The 19,278-nt window shown below is 47.1% G+C and overlaps 1 protein-coding gene and 1 long non-coding RNA gene across 3 annotated transcripts; both read left to right on the top strand.

Moving 5' to 3' along the window:
* The first annotated feature begins 166 nt into the window (after positions 1-166).
* LOC128351470 (uncharacterized) lies at positions 167-2,177 on the top strand. Its single transcript, XR_008319791.1, has 2 exons — positions 167-289; positions 1,650-2,177. It is a non-coding gene; the product is annotated as an uncharacterized LOC128351470 (long non-coding RNA).
* A 1,834-nt stretch (positions 2,178-4,011) lies between these two features.
* Positions 4,012-18,837, top strand: LOC128351530 (centromere protein F-like). 2 transcript variants are annotated; one of them, XM_053311130.1, is made up of 2 exons: positions 4,012-4,094; positions 17,758-18,837. In XM_053311130.1, exon 2 carries the CDS (start codon positions 17,794-17,796, stop codon positions 18,697-18,699), a length of 906 nt encoding a protein of 301 aa, XP_053167105.1. In that variant the 5' UTR covers positions 4,012-4,094; positions 17,758-17,793; the 3' UTR covers positions 18,700-18,837. The 2 variants fall into 2 exon arrangements, with proteins under 2 accessions (XP_053167105.1, XP_053167106.1); XM_053311131.1 differs by lacking the exon at positions 4,012-4,094 and adding an exon at positions 7,153-7,173.
* Positions 18,838-19,278: the final 441 nt, after the last annotated feature.

Here is a 19,278-nt window from a genome sequence, read left to right as displayed (position 1 = left end):
CTGAACTGGCAGCACAGGAAGTTGTCCTTTCTAGCATGCCCCATACTATGTGCCTTCAGCCGCTGTGTACAGATACACCGGCAGAGTCACCATGACATCATGCTGCCTCCTCGTGATCTGATTGGCTGAGAGGATTCCATGGCAAGTGACAAAACAATGATGATCATAATGATATTTTTTTTTCCAGTTCCTGACATGTCATCCCCTCTGGGGGGAGGGGAAGATTATAAATAACCGCAAGACACACAAAAAACTTGCATAAGAAGATCTGGAAGCTGGCGAGACAGGGGTTCGTTTTTTGGCTTCAGATTTTTGAGGGTGTTGTGGGTTAGACAAAAGAAACGTTGGCGTTGTGGGTTATGACATGGGAAGGGAGTGGGAAATCGATTGCCAAGATTGCTGGAGAACCTCGGCTGTGTGTTTCATGTGCATTTGTCTGTATGATGGGACCCCTTCAGAAAGATGTTTTAAAAGAAATGAAATGGCACTGGAGAGCTGCAGGGACCAGTCCTTTTGGGCAACCATTAAAGCTAAATATGGTGTGGGAATTTTGTGCTTGGGACTTTTGACATCTTTTCCTTTTTCCATTGCAACCATGGGGAGCGATCAATTTGGAGTAGGTGCCGGGAGAGAAAGGTGGTGCCTGGATGTGGTGCCAGGGGAGGGAGGGCGGAAACCTTTGCCCCATTGCTGGTTTCCCCAACCACAGCATGGGGGAGGGATGCTTTGACCCTTCAGCCCCACAGTGGTCCGGATCTGAATGGCCCTAGGAGCTGGTCATTGCCCGCCTGGGAGAAAAACTCCCATGGATTCCAATGGAAACTTTCCTCCCAGGCCAAAGAGAAACCATGGGGAGGGGGCTAGACTGGGACCATTGTGGGGCAAATGTCACCCCCCCCCCCCGCAGACCCATGGTGTGGACCAAATCTAGATCAAAGCCCCACATAGCTGCTATTCACTTTTAAAAGAAAACAGGGAGGGGTCCAGCCATGGAGGGGGCATATAGCTTAGGGGCTTCCAACCTTGGGTCCCAGATATTGTTTGACTACAGATCCTATCATCTGGGGATGATGGGAGTTGTAATCCAGTACCATCTCAGGACCCAAGGTTAGGAATCCCTGCTCTAGTCTGGCCCTCAGATATAAGCCCTATTTAGAAATTATGCTGAACTCCCGTACAAAGATTGTACAGTATACATAGGTACAGCTCTGTAGGCAGGTACAATTATCCACTCATTATATTGAACACGGCAGGTACAGCACTCCACACTCCCTGTCTGTCCCATGCATTTGAGAGACCTGTGCCTGGGTCCACTTCTAAAATGAATGCAGGTACCGTCATCCGCACTAAAACATGTACGAGTGTGCAGACGTTGGTACACTCATACAACATAATGCCTGAACACGACTGCAGTTGCAGACATGCATCTGGATCTGCATTTCTCGCCACCTTTTGAAGCATATCTGGGCACTGTTGAACTGCCTCAATGGGTCTTAGATGTACATTCCCAACCAGAGCCTCTGCTTCTTCAGGTGCAAGACGAATGGGAGCAAATTTGGGACAGAAATGGGTGAAGTTGTTTATGGATGTGAAAGTGTAAAAAATGGTTTTGGATTTGAAGAACAACTTTTCTCCTTCTATCCAAATAGCAAAGGCCACCACCATTGTAAGAAGTATCTCCACAAAGCCACTGCCCTTGAAGGAGCTGTTGACGGCCACCAAACCAACCTACGCGACCAAACCAACCACCTCGGACAAAGAAGAGCCTGCTTAGATCTTCTGAACCAAGATTTGCACTCAGCAAAAACTGATATATGAAAAAGATGAATCACAGCTTGCAAGAGACTGTAGAAAAGTTTAAGATGGTGATGGAGGAGATGCAGGGGAAAGTGTCAGCCATGAGGGCGAGGATGGATGAAGTCTACCGAAAGATAAACCAACTGGAAGTCCAAAACTATTCTTTGCTTAACACCAGTGATCACTTCAGCAGGGAGATGCACCAGCAATTCTACCCGGTGGCCTGCTTGGAAGACTGCAAAGCCACTCTGGAAAAGGATCCAGTCAAGTCTGGAAGAAAAGGGACTTTTAAAGCATTAGAGAAGAGCTGAACATTTTGATGGCAAAATGTTGTTATAAGATCAATCACAACAGTGCAAGTAAAAGAAAAGCAATATGTATTCCTGATTTCCTGTCTTAATCTTTTGGTAGCCTGATCCTTAAAAATGGCTGCAATGGCCACACTGGGAGTGTGTGTGTGTGTGTGTGTGTGTGTGTGTGTGTGTGTGCGTGTGCGCGTACTTAAATATATATCCACATAGACACATACACACTGGCTTACACAGTCTGAACTTGGGCCAAGCAAGGCAGGCTGTAATGGGAGCTGTTGGACCAGCAAAGAGCTGGTGACAACCGAAGGTCTTTAGGTCTTGCAGGGGCCCCACCCCTTCCTAGGGCACCCCATCTCCTCCTCCCCTGCCCCCCGCCCCCGCCCACAAGTAGATGCTTCAGGAGGGAGGCCCTGAGCATCCAGGCACGTGCTCCAACTTCAGAGTTGGACCTCAGCCCTGGCTCGGTGTCCCTCTACATCTGGGGACTCAGGGGCATGGGAGGGAACTCTAGGGAAGTGGCCAAAGTCCCACAGAAGGCACAGAGGGACTCAGCACTCTGGGACTCTTCTGTGGGAGGGTTTGGCTTCGGCTGCTCCCGCTTTGACATGGCGTATCTGGTCTAGAGACTTTGGGCAGAATTCCAAAGCCCCTGATGGTGCTGGGCTATTCCTTGGGGAGTGGATGTATCCTGTTGGGGACTTGTAGGAGTGCTTCCACTCGGTCAATTGCTCAACTTGTATGTTTGTAAATAAACCAAGCATTATAATAAACTGAACTTTTCCTTTTTGTTAAACAAGGAGGAGTCAGAAATCTTTCTGTAAATCATTCAGCAAAACACCACTGACATTCTGCCTTTCCCTCCTTTGGATACTAAGAAAAACAGAAGCAAGATGAGTCAAGTAGTTTTGGATCGGCCCCCGGCACTCAACCCACACAGCAGACTGAAGCCATTCCAGCTAGCCCCCTGCCTCCCCTCTCTGCCCCTGCCCTTCCTTACACTCCAGTCATCGGGTCAATTGTAAGACGTATCTCCACAAAGCCACTGCCCTTGAAGGAGCTGTTGACGGCCACCAAAGCAACCCACACAGCAAACAGAAGCCATTCCAGGATGCCTTAAAGTCATGCAGCCTGCAGATATGCACTTTCCCTTGAAAGGTGGTGGCTCTTCTAGAGGAAGAGCTATCTGCCTCTTCCAGGGGCATCTTCTCCCATTGCAGAACCCGCAGGTTGGTGGGTTGCCAAGTGAACACACCGATGTGGACTCTCCTTCAGCCTTGGTGGACACACGGAACCAGAGCTGCTGTCTCTACGTGATGCTACGGTTGGGGCGTTGCCATGGCAAGAGCGGCAATACAATGGGCTTCAGAGAGATTTTTCATTCCTGACACTTCCGTTGGAGAAGATTAAATTAAAAACAGCTGCATGAGAACAAAGCAGTGCAAGACCCCGTAGTTGTCCTGTAGGAAAGAGGGGGGTGTTTGGGCTCTGTGGTCTGGAGCATCTAGTCTAAACATGTTGAAGGTCAGCTGAATATCGGCAAGAAAAAAAATAACCAGCAGGTTCAGGCAGAACAGCCACCTAATGGTGCAACAGGGAAGTAACTTGCCTAGCGAGCAAGAGGTTGCTGGTTTGAATCCCCGCTGGTATGTTTCCCAGACTACGGAAACACCTATATTGGGCAGCAGCGATATGGGAAGATGCTGAAAGGCCTCATCTCATACTGCGTGGGAGAAGGCCATGGTAAACCCCTCCTGTATTCTACCAAAGACAACCACAGGGCTCTGTGGGTGCCAGGAGTCGACACTGACTCAACGGCACAACTTTACCTTTACAGGCAGAACAATGAGGACAGAATCAGTGTGCCAGGTCAGAGAATTCTAGTTCTGCACTTGCATTATGACCAGCCAGGTGCCGCAAGGGGCTGCCCAAGTAGTCAGTGGTGCGGTTGACTCTGGTTGCGAATCCCCCACATCTGCCAAGACCCAGGTATGCCATCTCTGAAACAGGCCCTCTGACTGATGCCAAGGGTGGGGATTTGTGTCGAAGTGAAATTTTGCAGCAGTTCAAAATGTGACGAATATTCAAAATTCAGAAATTAGATTTTGATACTGAACCTCAGAATTCACTGTTTGGGTTTTGGGATCAACTCTGGCTTTCAAAACGGATTGCCTGTTTTGATTGGCTAAAAGAATGCTGAATTCTGTTGCAGGTCTACTAATGAGGGGGGGAAAACATGTAAAATAAAGAAAAATGCAGTGGAAAACTAATGAAACATATTAAATAGATTAACCATACTCAAAAATTTTTTATAGATTCTAAATAACAATTCATATATACAATTTAGAAAATCAAATATAAGAGCCATAATTTACAAGATAGATAACCATAAACCAAAATATATGAGCAGTTTAGCAAAAGGAATGAGAAAATGGACATAATGCTGCATTTAAGTACTTTTCAAACTGGCCAACATCCAGACAAAACTCCACTCACACACCAAAGTTGTGCTCCTAAAGGAAGGCCATGGAGCTGCACAAAATTCTAAAGTTGTGCCCTTGTGCAAATCTTCCCTGCAATACACAGGTTGCAGGAAAAGGTTGCTTGCTCCGCAGGAAGCGCCCCACAGGCGGTGCACCTCGGTGGGCAAGTGCAAGGATATTTGCCCTCGTGCAACACTAATCTGGAGCACAAGCACCCAAAGTAGCGGGACTAGCAAGCGCAACATGTTTGCATAAGCAAGCACAGCCTCAGGCTGGATGGGAGTCACTGACCACTGCTGTAGGTCAGCTCTCAGATACTGTCAGATAGTGGGCTGGTTCTCACGGTGGTAAAGTGGGTAGGACTAGTGTGTGTGTACACTCTGGATTTGGGGCTGTCTGTCAGCAAAACCCCAGGCAGGAGGAGGGGATGGGATAGGAGGCAGAGGCAGAGGCAGGTGCAGGCACCAATGGCGTTTTTGCAACCCTCAATAATAGGCTGGGCAAAAGTGCTAATGCCTCTGAGAACCAGTTGCAGGGGAGTAACAGCAGGAGGGAGGGCATGCCCTCAACTCCTGCCTGTGGGCTTCCAGTGGCATCTGGTGGGCCACTGTGTGAAACAGGATGCTGGACTAGTTAGGCATTCTTGGGCCTGATCCAGCAAGGCTGTTCTGATGTTCTTATGAGAGTGCTGTTGAAGCCCTGCGCCCGCCTCCCACACAGCCACTCCCCTCTCCATCCAACAAGGTTTTTGCTGTCGACAACCAGTTTGGAGAGCCTGGTTTGGACAGGAGTTTGGAGAGATCTTTTTGGAGCACCTCACAATCCGTTTTGGATTTCACTACCTGGTAGAGTTTGGTATCATCTGCAAATTTGGCCACATCGTTGCTTACCCCTGCTTCTAGATCATTGATCAATAAATTAAAAAGCACTGGTCCCAGTACAGATCCCTGGGGGACCCCACTTCTTACTTCCCTCCATTGTGAAAACTCTCCATTTATACCTACCCTCTGTTTCCTGTCTTTCAACCAGTTAGCAATCCACACATGTACTTGTCCCCTTATCCCATGACTGCTATGTTTTCTCAAGAGTTTTTGATTAGTAACATTGTCGAAAGCTTTTTGGAAGTCCAGGTATATTTTGTCAACTGGATCACCCTTATCCACACACCTGTTGACACTCTCAAAGAACTGCAAAAGGTTTGTGAGGCAAGATTTTCCTTTGCAGAAGCCATGCTGGTTCTCTCCCAGCAGGGCCTATTCTTCTATGTGCTTTGCATTTTTATCCTTGAGGATGCTTTCCATCAATTTGCCTGGAATGGATGTTAAGCTAACCGGCCTGTAATTTCCAGGATCGCCCCTGGGTCCCTTTTTGAAAATTGGTGTTACATTTACTACTTTCCTGTCTTCTGGTACAGAGCCTGATTGCAGGGTTAAGTTATATATTTTAGCAAGGGGGTTGGCAATTTCACATTTGAGTTCTTTGAGGACTTTTGGATGGATGCCATCCGGCCCTTGTGATTTGTTAGCTTTCAGTTTTTCCAGACAGTTTAGAACATCATCCCTTGTCACTTCTATCTGACTCAGTTCTTTAGCCTCCATCTCCGAAAAGCCTGGTTCAGGAACAGGTATATGCTCAGTATCCTCTGCCATGAAGACAGATGCAAAAAAAACTCATTTAGCTTCTCTGCAACCTCCATATCGTCCTTAGCAATCCCTTTCACTCCCTCATTGTCTAATGGTCCAACCGCCTCCCTGGCAGGTTTCCTGCATCTGATGTATTTAAAGAAGTTTTTGTTATTCTCGTTTATGCTTTAGCTAAATCTTCCTCAAACTCTCTTTTCGCTGGACTTTGAAGAAGCAAGATAGAAAATGCATTGACGCTTTTGAACTTTGGTGCTGGAGAAGACTTTTGAGGATACCATGGACAGCCAGGAGAACAAACCAATGGATACTAGAACAAATCAATCCAGAAGCTTCACTCGATGCCCAAACGACCAGGCTCAAACTATCATTCTTTGGACACATTATGCGAAGACCCAGTTCCTTTGAGAAGTCCATAATGCTGGGGAAAGTTGCAGGAAAGAGAAGAGGATGACCAGCAGCAAGGCAGATGGACTCGATCATGACAGCAATGACTGCACCACTGAGAGACCTTAAAGGCCAAGTTGAAGACAGATCATCCTGGAGAGAATCTTTGTATGTGGTCGCTAATAGTCGACACCGACTTGATGGCACTTAATCAATCAGTTGTCACCTTGCATTTCTTTTGCAAGAGTTTGTGTTCCTTTCTGTTCTCTTCATTTGGACAGGCTTTCCAATTCCAGAAGGAAGTCTTCCTCTCCTTTATGACTTCCTTGACTTTAACTGTTAGCCATACTGGCATGCTCCTGGACTTAGTGGTACCTTTCCTCCTTTTGGGTATACATTCTAGTTGGGTGTCTAGTATTGTGGTTTTGAATAAACTTCATGGATTCTGGAGTGAAGTGACTCTCCTCATTTTCCCTTTCAGCTTTCTTTTCACCATACTCCTTGTTTTGGAGAAGTTTCCTCTTCTGAAATTCAGACTTCTTTGGAGATTCTCACCCCGTATGTATGCTGAATTTGATTGCACTATGGTCACTGTTCCCTAAGGGGTCGATGATACTGACATCACACACCAGGTCCGGGGTGCCACTCAGAATTAAGTCCAAGGTCACCTTCTCTCTGGTTGGCTCCGAGACCAACTGTTTTAGGGCACACTCATTCAGCGTATCTAGAAATTTGACCTCTTCATCATTACCTGTGAATTTACCGTCTGTGTGTGGGTGATCAAAGTCAACCATTCTTATAGCCCTGCCTCTCCTTGACACCTCCTGGTTTCCTTCTCCCATTGCCAGTTACTGTCAGCATTTGATCCAGAGGGTGATAGCACATCCCCAGTAGCACGTTCCCTCTCAGGCCTTGTATTGTCACCCACAGGGTTTCTGTGGAGGACTCCAATCCTCCTAGGTTTTCTACCTGGTTAGATTCTGTCTCTTCTTTAACATACAGTGCTACTCCACCTCCAAGGCGCCCCTCCCTGTCCTTTCTATAGAGTTTATATCCAGGGATAGAAGTGTCCCACTGGTTCTCACTGTTCTACCATGTTTCTGTTATGCCCACGATGTCTATTTCTGCATTAGCAACCAAGCACTCCAGCTCACCCATCTTGGCTCGGAGGCTTCTGGCATTGGCATATAAGCACCTATATGCTGCATCTCTCACCTGATGTATGCTATTCTTTTGACTCTTTGAGCAGCTGGCACAGGCTCCTGTCTGCTCTTTATGCAGCTCTGCTCTGTTTCTTCTGTTTTATCTGAATTCTTTGCACCCTCGCACTTTAAAGGATGGCTTTTGCCAAATGGGATACTGCCCAGCTCCCATTGGCTGTTCCTCAGGCATCATTTTAAAAGCTGCTCTGCAACCTTTTTGATTTTAAGCGCCAGCAGTCTGTTTCCATCTTGGTTCAAGTGCAGCCCATCCCTTTTGTACAGGCCTTGCTTGCCCCCAAATGTATCCCAGTGCCTAACAAATCTAAACCCCTCCTCCCAGCACCAACGTCTCATCCACACATTGAGACTCCTCAGCTCTGCCTGTCTCACTGTACCTGCGCATGGAATAGGTAGCATTTCTGACAATGCTACCCTGGGGGTCTTGGACTTCAATACACTACCTATCGGCCTAAATTTGGCATCCAGGACATCCCAACTACATTTTCCCACATGGTTGGTGCCGACGTGCACCACGACAGCTGTCTCCTCCCCAGCACTGCCTAGGAGTCTATCTAGATGCTGCGTGATGTCCGCAACCTTTGCACGAGGCAGGCAAGTCACTCTGCGGTCAACACGTGGGTCACAAACCTATCTCTCTATGCCTCTTATGATAGAATTGCCCACTACAAGGAGGCCCCAACCCCCCGGAGGAGTATCCCCTGTGCGAGAGGATATGGGCTCATCTTCCATGGAAAGGGTCCCTTCTAAAGGAGCATTTCCCTCTTCCTCAGACTGATGTCCTCCTTGCCCGAGACCTTCATTCTCTCTGTCAGCAGAGGAGCTATGACCCTTGGGGTGGGATGCCTCAACCACATCCCTGACGGTCTCATCTGAATGCCTCTCTTTATTTTTGAGTTTCTCCAGATCTGTCACCTTGGTCTGGAGGGAACAAACCTGTGCCCTGAGAGCCAGGAGCTCCTTGCACCGAGCACACACCCATGACTTCTGCCCATAGAGCAAATAATCATACATGTCACACTCTGTGCAATACACTGGGAAGTGCCCCCTCCTCTACTGGCCTTCTATCTTTATAACTGGTTTTTACAGTATTTAGATATAGTGTATTAGAAAGTTCCGTCTTAGCTGTATTGGTCAGCTATTTATCTGTTCAAACTGCTGGGAATTCTCTCTGGTAAGAGATACCCTTCTATTACAGCAGAGTGCACTGAGACACAACACAGCGGAGTCTGCCTAGGCTTGCGTGTATGCTGGGAGCAAAAGAAACTTGGAGCCAGTTCATAGTTTCAAATCAATATAAGGAGTCTTTATTGGTGAACTCCATTCTAGATTGTAAAGTGGAGAGATAGGATCTCTAATCTAGCTAGCTAGCTGGATGCAGAGAGATGGTTTCTACATCTCTGCACACATGGTGCAGGGAGAGAGGAGCGTGGGTGTTGCAAGGGAGAAGAAAGGGAAAGAGGAAGTGGCAGGCAGGCAGGCAGGCAGGCACTCCCTGAGAGTAGCAATCTACATATCAAAGGGATAGTGTCAGAGGAGAAGGGATGACCAATGTCTTAACCCCTCTAGCCCTCTGACTCACTAGTCTGCCCCCCTCTGTCACTGAAACATGAGATAGCGCAGAGTCCTTCACTTCCAACACAAACTCCCTTTATCAAGAATATGAAGGAGGGAGTAGTACTTACCTTCTCTTCCCACTGGTCTCATTGTGGTCAAGGGAACTCTCCCACACACTTCCCAACTAAACTCCACACAAAACTCCAATGCCCTGTTTGCTATTCCTGTTCGCTAAGTTCTGTTCACTAATTTCTCAGGACTTCACCTCTTATATAGAGAGTCAGCTTCAAAATGAGACACAGGAATGTGGCTCACAGAAATGTGAACCAGGTGTGACTCACTACAGCCCTAGAGCAATTCATATTGGCTAGTTGTGAATTAAACTGGAAAACGAATGGGGGCTCTGCATCCCTTTTTCACCTCTCAATACCCCCACCATTATTAGGTGAAAGTTCTCCTGTGAAAAATTTCATCTCAGCCCTAGTTAGAATGCTGGCTAGGAGCAGAGAAGGTCTCCCACAGCCTCTGCATGAAGCCCTGGAGAGAGAGTAGACAATACTGAGCTAGATGGATCAAGGGTCTGACTGAGAAGGAGGCAGCTTCCTAGGTTCCTATTTTATTTTAAGTTTACTTATTTATTTGCATACATTTTAAAGGCAGCTTCTTACATACCTTCCTCTCAGCTCTCCCTAAGTCCAAGTCAGAGCATTGCTCCATCTAGTTCAGTATTGTTGACACTGACTGGCAGCAGCTCTCCCGATTTCAGGTGAGAGTCTTTTCCCGTTCTACTTACCCCTGCTCACTGGGCAAAGAGGCACCTTTTACCGTGGTGATTCTCTTTATTGAGCAGGGGGAGAGTAACTGGCCCTATCCACCCCCAGCACAGTACTTCCAGTGACTGTTGCTGGTGTGTGTCTCATGTTTCTTTTTAGAATGTGAGCCCTTTGGGGACAGGGAGCCATCTTATTTGTTATTTCTCTTTGTAAACCGCCCTGAGCCATTTTTGGAAGGGCAGTATAGAAATCGAATTATTATTATTATTATTATTACTTGGAGATGTTGCCAGCCAGGGATGGAAGCTAGGGCCTTCTACATGCAGAGCAGAGGCTTGGCCCCTGAGTGATGGCCCCCTCCCCATACCACCCTGCCATGAGATGGGGCAGCCTTTGGCATTGGAGTTTCATGGCAGGGTGGTATGGGGAGGGGGCCATCACTCAGGGGCCGAGCCTCAGTTTAAGGAAGCTTCCTAGGGTATCCTTTAGAAACGGGCTATCGTAAGGTTGTCATGCACCAAGGTGTCTGGGGTTTGGGAGAGCTGAGAGGAAGGAATGTAGGAAGCTGCCTTTAAAAACTGAGTCAGACACTTTGTCCATCTAGCTCAGTGTTGTCTTCACAGCCTGGCAGCGGCTTCTCCAAGCTTGCAGGCAGGAGCCTCTCTTAGCCCCATCTGGAGATGCTGCCAGGGAGGAGGGATCCTGGAACCTTTTTGATCCACCCATCCCCTGAGGGGAATTTTTTAGGGTGTTCACACAGGTAGTCTCCCATTCAAATGCAAACCAAGCTGGAACCTGCTTAGCCAAGGGGATAATGCAGGCTTGTAACCACAAGGCCAGCTCTCATCCCATGGAGGAGGGCCAGCCTGCTTCCCCACCCACAATCAGAGTCCAAACAGGGCTCTGCTGCCTGCAGGCCCAGACAAGCCATGCAGCAGCAGCGAGCAGAAACAGCAGGGAGGGAACCGGATGGCCAGGAAGCCCACCATGCCCCACGCCAGCAGTGTGGAGGAGCACTGGGGACAATTGGCTGCCGGACAGCTCCTTCCCCCAGCTCTTTGGCACGGGTGGCTGCTGGAATCCTGGGAAGAGTGGCCAACAGCCTGAGTGCCCCCATGACCTGTCCGGGAGGGAGGAGGCCTGTGCCCGCTTGTCCTCCTGCCCCACTTTTAGCCTGAGTAGAAAAGCGGGGGAGGAGCGGCAGGATCCCGGCATTCCTCCTCCTCCTTACCTGGAGGACCTGGGAGGTAGGGTTGCATGTTTTGTATTTTTTCTGTTTTGATTTGTACCAAATCCAAATCAACCCCATTTTGTATTTTGTCTGAAATTAAGCCTTCTGAATCACCCATTTTGTTTTGTATCCGAATTGATCCGAATCTGAATCTGAATTAATTCAGATTAAAAAATGGGTCACGTGGTCAAAAGAGTGGGTGGGGGTTATAGTGCCCAATGAGTGGAAGCTACCACAAAAATTTCAAAGGAATTGGGCAAACTGCTGGTTTTTGGTGAATTTTTGAAGTTTGCGCGTCTTTCAGATTTTCCCCATAGGGTGTGAGGGAGGTTTCAGGAAAAGTATAGCTTCACGTGGGGGGCAGGGAGGGAGTGGCCCAGAGTGGAGTGTGGTTGGTGGCAGTGCCCAGTTGGTACAAGGAAGCGACAACAATCTTTTCAGAGGAATTTTGCAAAGGGCTGATTTTTAAAGAATTAATGAAGTTACGCTTCTTTCAGATTTTCCTCGTAGGGTATAATGGAGGTTTCTGCAGTCCCATAAGTCCACTTGAGGGGCACAGGGGTGGCCCAAAGCAAGTGGCGGTGTAGTGCACATAGGGTGCCAACCACCCACATAGGTTGCCAACCCATGAAGTATGGGGTTTTGGTGTTCTAGAGGTGTTCTGAGAGTAGATTCTCTAGTAGCATATGAGAGTGGATACATGGTTTTTCATTTAAAATCTCATTTGCTACTAGAGAATCTAAACTCAACACCTTAGAAACAACAAAGCCCAGTACCCCAATGAGTTAGCAATCGGGGGGGGGGGGGTTGGCACCCTCTGTGCACTACACCACCACTAGCTTTGGGCCATCCCAGTGCCCCCCAGGTGGAGTTATGGGGCTGCTGAAACCTCCATTATTCCCTATGGGGGGAAATCTTAAAGACACGTAAACCTCAAAAATTCCTAAGAAATCAGCCCTTGGCCCTATTTGGAATCTGAGTGCACCACCTTTGGGGCACTGCCACCCAACCCACTGTTTTGCCCCTGAAGTCCCACATAAACAAGTTCAAAGAGTGAAGAGAATGATGAATATGGCACTTAATTTTTGGGCACAGTTATTTGAGAAGTTTGCAGGGGGAGGGAGCCTGTCCCTGTGGCACTAGCACAGCAGCACAACCCATTTGTGGATTCAAGCAATCTTTCAATAAAAGCACTCCCTCCCCATGGAACAGTGACCACAGGTCATTTGAGATAGCAAGATAGACCAATGAACTGCCTTGGTATTATAGAACAGCTTCAAATGTTCATTTATCTGAACTGGAGTGAGCTGTAGCCCAAACAAATCAGCCTGCTGTTCAGAATTGTTGAGATTTATCATCACTGCATTTAAGAAAGTGCAAAACCATGGATCATGATTACAAGAGAAAGAGAAGCAACTAAGATTCCTGGGGATGTCAATAGATTGACAGGGGTATTCCCCACCTCCCTCCTTTTGTCTCCTGTAGTCCCATGTGAATGACTTGTCCCTGCAATGGCAAAAGTTGTGAACCACTGGCTTAGACATCATGTCCCACCAAATTACATTGTGGCCTAAATTACATTAGACTGCTCAACTTGGGCAATTAAACTTTGAGACCACTATAATTCATAAAAATCAAAAGAAAAACAAAATAGCTCTTCAAAAGAGCCCTGAACAAGTCAAGAGATTCTTTCTAAACTTTTGGAAAGAAAAACCTGTGTAATTTCAGAACTTTCCTAACCAGCTTCTCAAAAAGCTTCTCCACACAATGTATACCATGGCTTTTAGCAAGAGCTTTGGAATTGCACTGAGCTCCCAAAGATATCTGGTTATTTCTGTCTCAAATGCTGTCTTCCAAATCCCTTTGCAAGGTCAGTTTGCATTTCAATCGCACTGAATACAACACATACTTAACTAAACCATTCCTGCTCAACAGCTTTTTGAATATCTTATCTTCTGCTAATCACTCAGTGCCTCAGCTGGAGTGGAGAGAGTCAGAGAAGCCAATTTCAATTGCAATGTTTTTCCGAAGAACAAAGCATTCTGTCCGAAACACAGTCATTTTGACTTGGAAACAAAAATCTCTGTTTTTTAATTCTTGATTTTGTTTTGGTTACAAAACCTCCAAAATTGCCATTTTCGGGCACAAAACGTTTTGTACCTGAATTGAAATGCACAAACCTACTGGGCGGGCAGTTCTGGCCACCACATCTAAAGAAGGACATGGTGGAATTGGAAAAGGGGCAGAAGAGGGCAGCCCGGATGATCAGGGGCCTAGAGCACCTTTCTTATGAGGCAAGGCTACAACACCTGGGGCTATTTCGTTTAGAAAAAAGACGACTGCTGGGAGACATGATAGAGGTCTATAAAATCATGCATGGAATGGAGAAAATGGATAGAGGGAAATTCTTCTCCCTCTCCCATAATACTAGAACCAGGGGTCACTCCATGAAATTGATTGCCGGGAAATCTAGGACCAACAAACGGAGGTACTTTTTTCACACAATGCATAATCCACTTATGGAATTCTCTGCCGCAAGAGATGTGGTGACATCCAACAACCTGTATGGCTTGAAGAGGGGTTTGGATGATTTCATGGAGGAGAGGTCTATCAATGACTACTAGACGGAGGGCTATGGGCCACCTTCAGCCTCAAAGGCAGGATGCCTCTGAGTACCAGTTGCATGGGAGCAACAGTATCAGGAGAGAGGGCATGCCCTGAACTCCTGTTTGTGGTTTCCAGCGGCATCTGGTGGGCCACTGTGTGAAACAGGATGCTAGATGGGCCTTGGGCCTGATCCAGCGAGGTTGTTCTTACGTACCTGGGGTAGCCCTGCCCTTCCCACAGTGAGTTTCACATCTCTACCATAAGTTTTACCCAAACCCTCAAAGCATGCCCCCCCCAATCATCCCCCATGAATAGGGCAGTTGAGTAATGGGAACAAATTGAGATCAGTCCTCCTGTTCACGGGAGACTCCAAGGATTGAACCTGGGACACTCTGCATGCCAAGTGGGTGATGCTTCCCCCACCCACCCTGCACTCTCACCTTCACCCGTGTTTAGATTGTGAGCCCTTTAGGGACAGGGGACCATCTCAATTAATTCTGTATTAATCATTTTTCTATGTAAACCACTTTGAGAACTTGGGCTGAAGAGCAGAGTGTCAAGATCCGCCGTGGTGGTCATCGTATACTAGAAGCCCAGTTAGATTGTATACCCAAAAGGAGGAAAGGTACCACTAAGTCCAGGAGGATGCCAGCATGGCTAATGGGTACCATCAAGGAAGCCATAAAAGGGAAGAAGACTTCCTTCCAAAACTGGAAGGCCTGTCCAGCTGAAGAGAACAGAAAGGAACACAAAGTTTGGCAAAAGAAATGCAAGGTGACAATAAGGGAGGCAAAAAGAGAGTTTGAGGAACATTTAGCCAAAAGTATCAAGGGGAATAACAAAAACTTCTTTAAGTACATCAGAAACAGGAAACCTACCAGGGAGGCAGTTGGACCATGAGACAATGAGGGAGTGAAAGGGATTATTAAGGAGGATATGGAGGTTGCAGAGAAGCTGAACGGGTTCTTTGCATCTGTCTTCACGGCAGGGGATACTGAGCATATACCTGTTCCTGAACCAGGCTTTTTAGGGATGGAGGCTAGAGAGCTGAGTCAGATAGTAGTGACAAGGGATGATGTTCTAAACTGTCTGGAAAAACTGAAAGCTAACAAATCACCAGGGCCGGATGGCATCCATCCAAGAGTCCTCAAAGAACTCAACTGTGAAATTGCCGACCTCCTTGCTAAAATATTTAACTTATCCCTGAAATCGGGCTCTGTACCAGAGGACTGGAAAGTAGCAAATGTAATACCGATTTTCAAAGAGGGATCTAGGGGCGATCCGGGAAATTACAGGCCAGTTAGCCTAACGTCCGTTCCAGGCAAATTGCTGGAAAGCATCCTCAAGGATAAAATTTTAAAGCACCAAGAAGAACAGGCCCTGCTGGGAGTGAGCTAGCATGGCTTCCGCAAAGGTAAATCTTGCCTAACCAACCTTTTGGCGTTCTTTGAGAGTGTCAATGAGTGTGTGGATCAAGGTGATCCAGTTGACATAGTCTACCTGGATTTCCAAAAACCTTTTGACAAAGTTCCTCATCAAAGACTCCTGAGGAAACTTAGCTGTCATGGGATAAAGGGACAAGTACATGTGTGGATTGCTAACTGGTTGAAAGACAGGAAACAGCGGGGAGAGTTTTCACAATGGAGGGAAGTAAGAAGTGGGGTCCCCCAGGGATCTGTACTGGGGCCGGTGCTTTTTAATTTATTGATCAATGATCTAGAAGCAGGGGTAAGCAGCGATGTGGCCAAATTTGCAGATGATACCAAACTCTTCTGGGTAGTGAAATCCAAAACGGACTGTGAGCAGCTCCAAAAGGATCTCTCCAAACTGGGGGAGTGGGCGACAAAATGGCAAATGCGGTTCAATGTTAGCAAGTGTAAAGTGATGCACATTGGGATGAAAAACCCCAACTTCAAGTATATGCTGATGGGATCCGAGCTGTCGGTGACGGACCAGGAGAGGGATCTTGGGGTTGTGGTGGACAGCTCGTTGAACGTGTCGACTCAGTGTGCGGCAGCTGTGAAAAAGGCAAATTCCATGCTAGGGATCATTAGGAAGGGGATTGAAAATAAAACGGCTAACATTATAATGCCCTTATACAAAACTATGGTGCGACCACACTTGGAGTACTGTGTACAATTCTGGTCACCACATCTTAAAAAGGACATTGTAGAACTAGAAAAGGTGAAGAAGAGGGCAACCAAGGGGCCTAGAGCACCTAGATCAGGGGCCTAGAGCACCTTTCCTATGAGGCAAGACTACAACACCTGGGGCTTTTTAGTTTAGAAAAAAGACGACTGCGGGGAGACATGATAGAGGTCTATAAGGTCATGCATATTGTGGAGAAAGTGGAGAGAGAGAAATTCTTTTCCCTCTCACACACTAGAACCAGGGTCACTCCATGAAATTGATTCCCAGGAGGTCTAGGTCCAACAAACGGAAGTACTTTTACACACAACGTGTGATCCACTTGTGGAACTCTCTGCCACGGGATGTGGTGACAGCCAACAACCTGTATGGCTTTATGAGCGGTTGGGATGACTTCATGGAAGAGAGGTCTATCAATGGCTACTAGTCAGAGGGCTGTGGGCCACCTCCAGCCTCAAGGGCAGGGTGCCTCTGAGTACCAGTTGCAGGGGAGTAATGGCAGGAGAGAGGGCACGCCCTCAACTCCTGTCTGTGGCTTCCAGCAACATCTGGTGGGCTACTGCGCAAAACAGGATGCTGGACTAGATGCGCCTTGGGCCTGATCCAGCAGGGCTCTTCTTATGTTCTTATGTTCTTATCGTCTTCGTGGCAGCTAGCAGGACCTGGAGGCTTTTCCCTGAATCTCCTTCAGAAGTGAGTGTGCGCGTTCACACACACACCAAACTTTCCTCAAAGTCCCTTCTAGGTCCTTGGACCCACTCCACACACAAGTCGGGCTTTGCCTTGCAGATTCTAGCTTATCTTGAATTATTTCTGGGTTTTTAAAATGCTGGTTTTAAGCTACTTTTTCTGAAAATGTTGGAGCAAGTAGGGAGAGGCACAGATGTAGAATCATTAGCATGATAAGAGGGAAACCCACTTTGGGAATGCATATATAGGCTTTAGAAATCTCTCCCCCTGCCCCCCCCCCATCATTGGCCAGAAGGAATACACGGAGACATGCCATGTGAACTTGCATAAAAACAAAACCTGAGAGCAGAGGCGAGGGGCTGCAAGGCAGTCTCCCAGGTGGCAGATTACTGGGACATCACATAGGGTGACAAGGTGATGGTGATGATGATAATTACTTTTTAAAAACAAACAAAGCATTTTTTAGCTGCTGACTTGGCTGAAGGCTGCTTCCTATGTTCCTAACAACTAGCCCAGGTAACCCAGCTCAATTTCAGGGAACCCATGGTTGAGAATCCCCAGCTTATTGGAATATTTATAACATCATATTGTTTATACTAGAAAATGGATTAGGTGTCTTTCTATATAATATGCATTAGAAAAGTTGGTCTTAGGAACACCAGAAGCTGCCTTCTACCATAGGTCCATCTAGCCCAGTATTGTCTTCACAGACCGGCAGTGGCTTCTCCAAGGCTGCAGGCAGGAATCTCTCCCAGCCCGATCTTGGAGATGCTGCCAGGAAGGGAACTTGGAACCTTCAGATACTCTTCCCAGAGAGGCCCCATCTTCCCCTGAGGGGAATCTCTTCCAGTGCTCACACACTTAATCTCCCCTTCATATGCACAAAACCAGTTATTCTGTTTCTCTTCTGTGAAAGGTCTCCAGCTCCGAATGAGACCCCTTCAGCAGGACAATGGCTCTGGAGGAGTTGTCCTTGATCAATGATAACCTACGGGGTCAAATCCACGACTTGAGGGAAACATTGGCCTGCCTTGATACGGAGAACCAGGAGCTGCTAACAGCAAACAGACGCATCAAGGACCAGAACCGAAGCCTGCAAGACATTGCAGATGAGTTTAAGGCTACGATGGAGGAGATGCAGAAGAAGGTGGAAGACATCAGAGAGAGGATGGACGGTGCGAATGCCAAAATCCACCACCTGGAAGTCCAGAACAAATTGCTGGTGAAATCCAATGAGGAGCTCAACAAGGAGTTGCATGAGGTCTCTTGCCAGATGGCCCTCTTTGAGGATTACAAAGCCGCTCAGGAAAAGGATCTCTTGGAGATGCAGAACCTGTCAACAGAAGTCAAAAAGTACCTGAAGACTCTGGAGGAGAGGCTGGAGGAGACAGAGCAGCATTTCCATGTGGAGAAGTGCCATTCTTCCCAGCTGAGGGAGAGGGTTGGGGCGCTGCTTCAGCTCAGGGAAACGCAGAGGAAAGACATCAGAGATCTCCAAGGACAACTGGAGATGTCTGTGCAACGGGCCACGTTCTTGAGGCTAGACCAGGAGAACAGGGTCCAGGTGGGCTCCCTGATGCATGAAATTGTGGAGGCCAAGCTGGTGGATGTCGCTCTGAATAGGTCAAAGAAGAGAAAAGTAATGCACTGGATGTGGAATGTGGCGAAACTGATGGCCATCTTGGTGTTTTTCTGTGCTCTCCTTTTAGGCTTGGCATTGCTGTACACCTATTTCATCAATCAGGAATTCATCTCAGAGAGCATTGTGATGTTTTTTAGTGACGAGAACATTGAAAAAATGGAGCGGATTTTATCCCATTATCTGAACTGGAGAAATGACGGCCTCTTGCCCTTTTAAAAGCAAGTGATACAGACTTATCTTTGCAGGCCAAGTTCATTTTCTCGGTCAGCATACAAATTGACCTCTACATTAGAAATCTATGGACCTTTAAAAGGTATTTCAAGAATCCAAATAAATTTCTATAGTTTCATCTTGTTTTATTGATAGTTTTAAATTGTTTTACATGTGTGCGACATATTACATTAATGTAGTGAATGTTTAACTAGAGAAGGACAAGATTACAGATGGCCTTCGTTATCCATGGACTCATGGACTGCAGTTTTGCGTATCCGTGATCGGATCTTAGAGACCCAGTTTTATTATCCATGGGTAGAAAAATAGGCAAAATTTGCCTATCCATAGTTTTGAGTGCCCGGAAATGGCTTCCAATGTCATTTCTGACTGCCATTTTCCAGCAGAGAGACATTTTGTGTCTGCTTTTTAAAAAAAAGGTGAATATTTGACTAAATCCCACCATTTTGTGGGTTTGGGGGGGGCATTGCTGGAGACTTGGAGTATAAGGTACTGTCCTTTCCTTCTCTTATTTCTGCCCCCTTGCTTCCCTGCCCTTTGGGTTAGGAACTAACCCCCCAATTC

This window comes from Hemicordylus capensis, chromosome 3, assembly GCF_027244095.1.
Source record: "Hemicordylus capensis ecotype Gifberg chromosome 3, rHemCap1.1.pri, whole genome shotgun sequence".
In the NCBI taxonomy this organism is placed as follows: domain Eukaryota; kingdom Metazoa; phylum Chordata; class Lepidosauria; order Squamata; family Cordylidae; genus Hemicordylus; species Hemicordylus capensis.
Note: the sequence above shows the minus strand (reverse complement) of the source record. Positions and strands in the feature narration are given on the sequence as shown.

What these genes read in the sequence shown, in the direction of transcription:
- LOC128351530 (XM_053311130.1), top strand. Translation starts at nt 17,794, where the DNA reads ATGGCTCTGGAGGAGTTGTCCTTGATCAATGATAACCTACGGGGTCAA.